The sequence below is a fragment of the Colossoma macropomum genome, unplaced genomic scaffold (genome assembly GCF_904425465.1).
Source record: "Colossoma macropomum unplaced genomic scaffold, Colossoma_macropomum, whole genome shotgun sequence".
In the NCBI taxonomy this organism is placed as follows: domain Eukaryota; kingdom Metazoa; phylum Chordata; class Actinopteri; order Characiformes; family Serrasalmidae; genus Colossoma; species Colossoma macropomum.
In genome coordinates, this window is record NW_023495194.1 from 1 (window position 1) to 10,057 (window position 10,057).

Sequence of the window (10,057 nt, forward strand, 5' to 3'; positions counted from 1 at the left end):
TCTACACTGTCCAGTCTAAAAGCTCTTCAGACAGAGTCTCTGAGTTCAGTGCAGTGACTCTGCTGGATGACAGACAGATTGACTCCTACAGCAGTACAGACGGGGTCAGGACTCCTAAACAGGCCTGGATGAAGGAGATGAAGGAGAGTGAGTGGAAAGAAGGCGCTGATAAACTGAAGTACGATGGACATCATTTAAACAAGATCCTCGACATACAGACGAAGGCCTTCAGACACGATGAGTCAGGTGAGAACCTTTTATTTTTCATGCAGAGGAGAACGTTAGATGTACAATTATATTCTGCTTAGATGATCATTTAAATGATTCAGCTCAATGCCGAGTTCAGGACGCAGTGAAATATCAGATATATCCACACTTTAACAAGTCAATTCTTTTTTTCTTGGACATGAACCTTCAGAGGAATCCTGTCTGACCAGGCATGTCCAATTTGACTAATTCTGATATTTGAGTATGTGTAAGAGATTACAAACAGATGTTCAGCTAACTGTGTGGAGGAAAAAGTGAAGATAAACAAACCTTTGGACTAAAAGCTGCAGTGTTGGACACAGCTTAGGTTTTGTATTAGATGTGTAATGTAGGCTGCCTCTTCAGATGAGCTAATGCTAACACTTCAGCTAACCGGGACACTGCATGCTGAAAAGAACTTCTTATCTTCTCCATGAGGTGTTTTTTTTTTTCTCAGTGGACGACGCACCAAAAAGTCTGTCAGAGAAATGTATTTTCACTGTTTCTGTAAGGAGCCAACATCAGCTAGAGTAGTTAGCCTAGTCAACAATGAAGCCACATCAGAGCCAGCCACACTCACAAAGTGTGATATAATGTACACGCCTTACAAACACAAGTAAAACAGTCACATTCTCCTGATAAAACATAAAAAAGTCAGTGTTTGATGATGTTCAGTGAATTATGACTGTCTCTGTTCTTCATTTACATTTAAGAAAATCACTCTGCACTGGAGAGTCGGCTGTGAGGTTGAAAAGCATTCAGACGGCTCAATGTCAGTGTTAAACTGTATTAATGAATACGGCTATGATGGACAGAACTTAATCTCTTATAACTGGACCTCGAAGAGATGGTCAGCCTTAGTCAGTCAGGCTAAAGTGTTGGAGGAGGAGTGGAACACTGGACCTGTTGATCAGAGATGTGAAGACTGTGTGCACTGGCTGAAGAAGTATTTGTGCTATAATTCTACTGAAGCCAAACACAGTGAGTATTTGGTTTACCCAGACTCTGTTATTAACTTCTCATCCATGTCATCCAGACAGAACTATGCAGGCACATCCTCATTGTGATGGAGAGTTGCTTTTGCCCGATTGGTCAGCGCTGCATGTAATTTGTATAAAGTTGAAGTCAGCTCAGCTTTTCACATATAATGTTTGCACTGCTTGCTATCCCACAACCCCTCACTAATTTTTTACTGACTCCACATTTTTAATTTTTGGGAAATTTCCGATGCCAAATTCACTTGCAGTGCACGTGTCCTGTGAGAGCTTGAAAAAGGCCCAAAATCAGGAGTCTCACGCCTGATTTGACCTCATGAGAGTTGGCAATCCTATTATTATTAGTAGTAATAACCTTAAACTGTGTGATTATTTGGATATTTGCCATGATCAGAGTAATAATTATAAAGCAGTAGTAATAGGAGTGTAATTATTTTTCAAATATCAGCTTTCTTTGTACTCAGACACACTGCAGTAAATTAATAAATATAAATACAGCATTGAAGGGGAATTAAATTTTTCTCCATAACTCAGTGTGTGAGGTGTAGAGAGAGAGATTCAGAGTGGTTTGGTGTGAAATGGTTCAGATGTGATGGGAACCAGGGGTCGCCATGACTACAACACAAATATAGACAGTTTATTTACTATCCAGAACCACCAGTGAACCTACACGAGTCTTCTGAGTTTATATGGAACGTTGATGATGGAAAAACAGTGATAAATTTGAGGAGGGAGCTGTAAGGGAGCTTTTAGGGGTGTTAAAGTCTTTAAAAAATGATATGGAACCACTGTGAATAACTTCTGAATAACTTCTGAATAACTTGTTTACATCTTAACCATTTAATTATGTATGAATTACGTACAACACATTCATCAAAGATTCATATATTTCTGTGTCAGTATATGTAACTTCAAAAGCTGAGCGATGCTTTTTGGTATTTTTTGGCTATTTTTAGTTTTGATAAAGAACTGAAATCTGTTGAATATTAAATTGTGCATTTACACTTATTCTCTCTGTAGCTCCACCAGATGTTCATGTGTTTGCAAAGAAATCTGTTACTGACTCAAAGAAGCTGAACCTGACCTGCCTGGCCACGGGCTTCTACCCCAAAGACATGGAGATTAAACTGAGGAAGTTCACCACTTCACTGCCTGAACATCTACTGAGATCTTCAGGAGTCAGACCCAATGATGATGGAACCTACCAGCTGAGGAAGAGTGTGGAGATCCAGGAGGAGGAAGCAGCAGATTATGACTGTTATGTGAATCACAGCTCCATCAACACACCAGTAATTAAACAATGGGGTAAGTATATTTGTGTTTATCCACATTCATGGCTGAGTGTAAACTATTCCAGAGGAAATTCTAGCCCTCTAAATTTATTGCAGTTAAGTTTGTATAATGCAGCTTTTAACTCTATTTAGCAGCGGTAATTTCGCAGATGAACAGGGACTAAAATATGACACTTCTTGTGGTAAACTTAAAAGAGGTGAACCGAAAAACCTTTGCCCAGTTTAATCAACACCAGGATCTGGATTCAATGGAAAATGCAACATTTGCTACTTTATTATTTTAAAAACATCTCCTGTGAGCTCCTGAGTGGTGCGACCATCTAAGCATTGATCCCTGTCATCAGGAGATCGATCCCCAGTGATGTCATCCGTAACCATCCTTAGCCAGGAGTCCAAGAGAAAAGAGAGAGAATCCATAGTTCAAAATGATGGTGGCCAGTGTGGGTGTTTGTTTGTGTTCTCCGCATTCGAAAGGATGCAGTGGCTTCACATGATTCTGAGGAACCATGCGCTGGCCTGCACCCTCCCAGCACTGGGAGCATCGTGTGATTGAGGGAGATTAGTTAAAAATTAGTTGTCAAATATACTTTAACCACGTCTGAAATGTGGAGTTATACATTCCCTGGGTGAGTGGAGCGACCGGCGATCTGTTCTCCTGTGAGCGAGTCTGAGTGACGAGGTCAGTGGTGTAACTGTACTGTCCTACAGTGAACTCACCTCTTTCTGTACATCCTAACAGCTTTAGCAGCGTTAAATCATGTCTGCTCCACACAACTACAGCACTGTTACAGCGCCCAGTCATATTTTAGTATTAGTGCTTTCCAGAGCAACGAAAGTTAATGAAGTGGTTGATGTGAGTTACAGCCCTGATTTAAACGAAAGTAAACTGAGGAAGCTGTGAGGCAGTGGAGAGCGGGAGAGCGCTATCTTTCCAGGCTAGGTGTTTTTAGCAGCTGGCTAACTTGAAGCAGCTCCATCACTCGCACAACACGACGAATTGATGTTACTATAGATCAAAGATGTTACTGTAGATTAAACATGTTACTGTAGATCACCGATTTCAGTTTAAATTGAATATCTGATATCAAAATAGTAAATTCACTAAATGATGTCGGAACTATTCCACAAATCTGTACTAGATAAACAAAAGTGGTCAGAATTTGGAGGTTGATTTGAAGGGGCAGTTTCCACAGGATGAAGCTTTTCTGGAGGTGAATTTCTGTAGTTTAATAGGCCAAATCATTTTCCTCCAAATATAAATGATAGAAGAGGAGGCCACAATTTAGAATCACATCATTCTGCTATCAGTTAAGCTGAGGATTTTTTATTTGTGTGCAGATGGAAAATGCAGTGACTGCCAGAGTCGTCTGATTGTAGGAGTGATGTGCTTTTTGCTGGTCATGCTGGTTGGGGTCATCTTCTTTTTTCTGAAAAAGAAGGGGATCATTGGTGAGTATAGACTATATCAATACAGGTTTTGTGTAAAGTAGAAATATTAAAGATATTATAAATACACCATCATGTACTCTGCTCGTGTACTGAATGAGTGGTGTTGCTGAGGTTTCCAGCTGTTTGTGACAATCTGAAGTGATTCTCTAGGTTGGGAGCTCGATCAGAAGCGAATGATGGCACAGATGATCTGCTAGTGTGTAAATCCTTTGTTTTCTTATTGAGCTCTGGAGTGATTGAAGGCCTTCTGATATTTTCAAACATGTTTTATTTGTATGACTCTAAACATTCATGAGTCCTGTAGTCTGAGATGGTCAGTGTCGTAACTGAATGAGTGATTCAACCAATAAGAGCTAGGACATTAAAATATACAGTGGATCACAGAGATGGAGGAGCTGCTTGTTGAATACTGATAAATGTGCGAGAGCTTTTATAACCTTGGTCCTTCTATAATAACCAGAACTTCAACACATCACTTTACAGTTTCAGTTCATAGTAAAATGATTTATTACTACATATTCATCAACACTGCTGTTCTCTGGAGCTCATACAGCCCAAACAAGCTTAGTCTCAGCTCTGATACACCAACAAAAGAAATTCTGTGAAAGACCGATGTTTAGTCTGAGACAGTTGGTTTTGAAATATGCCTTATTACAGGTTAGGGATTTAGGAAGTTGTGTAGAGTTCATCCAGCTGAGTCGTATGAGAGCTGCAGTCTGCAGTGATTTCTGCCTGTGACTTTTATTCTCTATGAAATAGATTCAGGTTTGTGGATGTATATTCATAAATGAATCGATGAATTGATGAAGTCAATAAATTAACTTCTTGCTTTCAGGTAAAAGAGACAATCATCATCCAAATGTAATCTTCAGCAACGGTAAGTAGTTTATCACTGTGGGTTTAAAAGGTTAATGTTTGAGGATCAAAATATTCTCTGCATAATTTTGTCAAAAATGTCTAAACATAAAAGCAGCAATAAATAAATGTATTTATTTAATTTACATGGATTCATTTTTAATCCTCCATAGGAAGCTGCTGTACAGAGTTAATGCTGTTCTGCTCTCACGGTGTGTTCAGGTTTCTCTAAGAGTGTTTATCACACAGCAAAGAGACCCCTAAACCACACTGCTCAGAGAAACCAGAACACACTGTGAGAGCAGAACAACATTAACTCTGTACAGTGTCTCACTCTGGAAGGTTAAACAATGAATTAACCCTAAACATTACAAATGATCTTTCAGTTCAGCGTCCATATAAATACAGACTTAGCTACACTAACCAGTACTCACAACACAAACAACATCATGTTTACAACATTCTCTAATGCTTTGATAAATATGAGCTACATAAAGTACATTATATAAACATTTCAGACATTTAGTAATGCTGTAAAACTGCTTCGGTACAATATGAACAGATTGTTCTGGTGTTTAAATTATTGATGTTTCCTAAGTTTATGTTCAGAATCTCACCTGAATCATATTATTACTGGGCTTCACCCAGCAGAATAATGAACAACACACTGTTTTATCATGAGTCACTCCACAGAGTTTGCAGACTGATTTCTGCTAATTCTCCAACTCGTTCTTTCTTTAGAAACTATGTAATAATCTGCTGAAGAGCATGTTTAGTGTAGTAAGATCAACTCGACTCAGGTCAATGACAGAATTCTCCACTTAAGTTATCAAAACACAGCGTCATCTTTCTGTGCAAACTATGGAAGCTTCATGTTCAGAGTGATAAGTGGAGACTGTTCAGGCACAGTAGATCAGGTGAGCAGTCTGAGTTCTGCATGACAAAATCATAAAACAGGTGAACTTGGTAGAAGAAGCCCCCCAGACCAAGACCCCCTCTCCTACTTTCTCTCCTGATGAAATAATGGGTCCAAATCTAAACTCCACACATTTAATGAATATCTATTCATCTTTATCTCTGCATTTCTGAGATTTATTCACCTGGAAACTTTTGAAAATCTGGTCATTATATAATTGTGATCTATGTGTTATCAATGTAATATATATTAATGTGTGTATATTATATTAAAAGGTGCACAAATATAGGATTTGGGAGTAATTAGTATTTTTGGTTTTGAGAGAAAAAAATGTACATCATCCTGTACATGATAAACTCAGACACACATTATTAATAAACTTTGTTTTTGAGCTTTACTTATTAAAAACTCCAGTGAACAGAAATATAAAATTCTTTGTGTGAATCAGTGCAGTGGGTTAATGGGTTAATCTCCTTCTCCTTCTCCTCCTCTACTCGTTCTAATCCCTATTTATCTGAACTCTCCTCCAGAGTCTACAGCTGCTGGTTCTGATGCTGACTCAGATCATAATATTATTCCAACATCTGAGATTTGTGATTAAGAATATCTGTCTGCTGTAAATCAGCTGTGATGTGACCTTACTGACTCTTTTTCAGGAAGGGAATCTACTTGTCTATCAAACTGGAGCAGCACTGAAAATGTTAATGTGAACATTAATCTGACTGGTAAGGAATCTGCATTGTCGGGACCCAGTTTACTTTGGGTTCTAATGGTGATTTATTGTGTATTGTTGGTAAATATCTGTAGTTTCTTTGTGAAAACACACTATAAGAGTATCAGAGGATACTACAGAGTCTTTTACACAGCAGAACTTTGGGGACTCTTGATCTTTATTTCAGATTCTCAGAGAATCAACTGCCCCGTATATTTACTTTAACGCGTCCATAAATATGTTGCTTTTCAGGTTCCTGAAGCTGTGGGTCAACAGTTTAAACTCGTGCAGAACAAATGATCGTAAGTAAAAGTGGACTTGTGGTTGAGAACATGCAGTAGAAATAATCTGTCTGCCTGAAGTTTCCTCTTCCAACTGAACAGAGAGAATAACTGATAATATTTCTGCTGATGATCGTTTCCCATAATTATCAGCACTTTATTCTCTCACAGGCTTTAAGACACAGTTAACACCAAACACGCACTGTGTCTCCATCAGTGAGCGTGGAAGACTAATAATTTACTCAAACACAGTGAAACTCATCACACAGGTTCTTTTCTCTGTCCTGTTCTCTGACTAATATTACAGCTGTGACTTAAGTAATGTTTATTTTCTATTATTTGAATTCTACGCTTATTTTTTGGACAAGAAGACCAGCAAGTCCATTTTTCTGGCTTGAGGTTTGAACACTGACCATAGTGTTCCAGACTGAGTGCGTTTATCTGCACCCAGTAATCCGATCATAATCAGATTTCTGCAGTTATCTGCAGTTATTCAAATGGTCATGTAAACACCATACTCCAGTCTAGAAATCTGATTAAGAAATCTGATTAAAAGGCTGGATTTTAGCTCAGTAATCAGATTTCTCAGTGCTGCAAACTCTTGCTCTGATTTCTTTCGTATTTCTCAGTCTGAGCATGTGTGAAAATAGACAGCAGTGCCGGAAATAAGTGAGCAGCGTTGCCGCGAGACGCAGCAAAACACTTTTGAAGTGACGCTGAAAACAAAAATATATGCTTGATGAAATGAAGAATTTAAATTTTCTGCATCTTCTAGATGATGTATGTTCATATTTTCAGGTAAAGTGGTGCAATGTGTTTTAAAAAAGCCGCATCATGAAGTTTGAGTTTTGTTTATTATGTTTACATCACGTCTTCTTCTGTGAGTTTATTTGCTGGTTGTTAAGCAGAAATCTGATTACTGTCTGACTCATGTAGACCTGGAGTTTTCCCATTATCTGATTACTCAAGTGCATGTAAACATGTTGATCAGATTAGTGACAAAATCTGATTTTCTGCAGTTATCGGATTATTAAGTGCATGTGAACACACTCACTGTCAGTTAGGTGTGGGTGTGATGTCACAGTGTGTGGTTGCTGCTTCTGATTGGTCTAATCATCTACGGACAACAAGTTTAACAGGACAAATGTGTTAAACTTGGTAAGGCAATGTTATTGATAATGTAGGCTACAATTGCAGCTCTTGTTTATTTCAGATTGCGATTTTAATATAAAAACAATTCTTCCTCTACTTCATCTTCTTGTTGTTGTTGTTGTTGTTGTTGTTGTTATCATCTTTCACTCCTAGGTCAAAGCACCTTTGTAAAAATGAGATCTCAACCCGACAGAGTAGAATGTCATTTTCTACCCATTTCCAAACCAAATTCTCTTTACTACCCCGCTCCTTTACTACAAAAGCTGAAAGCCCACTGTGTCAGTATGATTTAGCCTGGGATAATTATTACATTATAAAAATTTTTTAAAAATTACATTTGCTGTTGTTTTTACTTGTCTCTGTACGTCTCAGCTGTCTGAATTTCACTCTGTTATGCTTTAACTCAGTTATGTTGTCATCATTAGGCAAATGTGGCTGAGTGGACGTATGTTTTATAGTGAAGTGATGTGTTGGTTGTTTGTGTGAAACCAGCTTTTTGGTGAATTGCTGTTGCTTTGTTTCTCCATAAGAGGGCGTAAGTGTTAAATAAGCAGGGTGATGACTGCACTGCTTTCAGTAACAGACTCTAGTCTGATGTTATGATATTGTGGGACATTAACACATTTGGAAATTGTGTCTATCTAATTGGTCACTTTTCCCAGCCCTACACAAAACACAGCGACAGGAAAACTAGAAAGAAAAACTATCAGGACGTCACCTGCAATAATGAGAACAAAATCACCGTCAGCCCAGTTAGATCTGAAATGGAAGACCTTTATTTACAAAGATGAAAAGATCACAGTTATGATGTGAAAGTTGTTTATTAGTATCACTCTGTTATTATTTTTCTTTTAGATTAACCTTTATTCCTCTCTCTCTCTCTCTCTCTTTCTCTCTCTCTCTCTCTCCCCACCTTCATCCAGGCTCTCCTCCACAGGTAACTGACTGACTATTTAAGTAGGCATCGTCATCATAAAGGCTGTTTTTGTCAACTTTGACGTCAACATAACATGTTGATCCACATGCTGATCAGCTCTGTGGATGAATGTAGTGATGCCATGAGACCCTCAGGCTGAATCTAGAAAAAGAATTCTACTATTTGGAATGATGATGATTTTTTGTTGTTACTGGTGATGTTTACTGATTATTATACTGATGGTGGTGTTTGTAATAATTATGTATGCACCGATCCAGCTTTTTCTCTCCTGATACGGATTTCTTTTTTTTTAAATTTAAAGTCTGTTAACCTGTAATGTTCCGTTCCTACTGAAGAGTTCTTCTATTTTAAGAAATTTTAGTAGTTAAAGGTTTTTAAAATGAGTCACACTGAACAGGTATTTCATATTCAACCAAATTCTTCTAACTTAGAAGTTTTTTCAGATTTATTTTACAAAATCTGAGTATATTAGACATCTTCACTGTCAAATTACTTGCATTAAATTGATAAAAGTGTAAAAATCTGAAATACAACCATTTCCAAAAACGTTGGGATGCTGTGCAGAATGTAAATAAAAACAAAATGCAATTATATGCAAATCATTTAAAACCTATATTTACTCTAAAATAGTACAAGTCAATATTTCAAATGCTTAATGCGTAAATTTCAGCTGCTCAGCAGTTCAGGGTCTCATTTGGCATATTTTTCATGCGCCAAATGTTTTCAGTGGTGACAGGTTTGGACTGCAGGCAGGTCAGTTTAGCACCCAGACTTCTTACAATGGTGGAATGCTGTTGTAATACATGTAGAATGTGGGTTGACATTGTCTTGCTGAAATAATCAAGGCCTTCCCTGAAAAAGACGTCGTCTGGATGGCAGCATATGTTGCCAAAACCTGTATATATCGTTCAGCATTAATGGTGCCTTCACAGATGTGCACGTCACCCATGCCATGTGCACTAATGCACCCCTATACCATCATGAATACTGGCTTTTGAACTGCGCACTGATAACAAGCTGAGTGGTCTTTAGCCCGGAGGACACAGTGTCCATGATTTCCAAAAAGAATTTCAAATGTTGATTCATCGGGCCACAGGACACTTTTCCACTTCCCCTCAGTGCATTTTAAATGAGCTTAGGCCCAGAGAAGGTGGCAGCATTTCTGGATTCTGTTTGTATATGATTTCTTCTTGAATGGTAGAGTTTTAGCTGGCCTTTGAAC

The 10,057-nt window shown here is 38.1% G+C and overlaps 1 protein-coding gene across 1 annotated transcript; it reads left to right on the forward strand.

Moving 5' to 3' along the window:
* Positions 1–6: 6 nt before the first annotated feature.
* On the forward strand, positions 7–9,428 carry LOC118801129 (class II histocompatibility antigen, B-L beta chain-like). Its single transcript, XM_036561295.1, has 7 exons — positions 7–246; positions 2,262–2,546; positions 3,872–3,982; positions 4,818–4,859; positions 6,410–6,478; positions 6,718–6,767; positions 8,822–9,428. Exons 1-6 carry the CDS (start codon positions 129–131, stop codon positions 6,723–6,725), a joined length of 633 nt encoding a protein of 210 aa, XP_036417188.1. The 5' UTR covers positions 7–128; the 3' UTR covers positions 6,726–6,767; positions 8,822–9,428.
* The last annotated feature ends 629 nt before the right edge of the window (positions 9,429–10,057 follow it).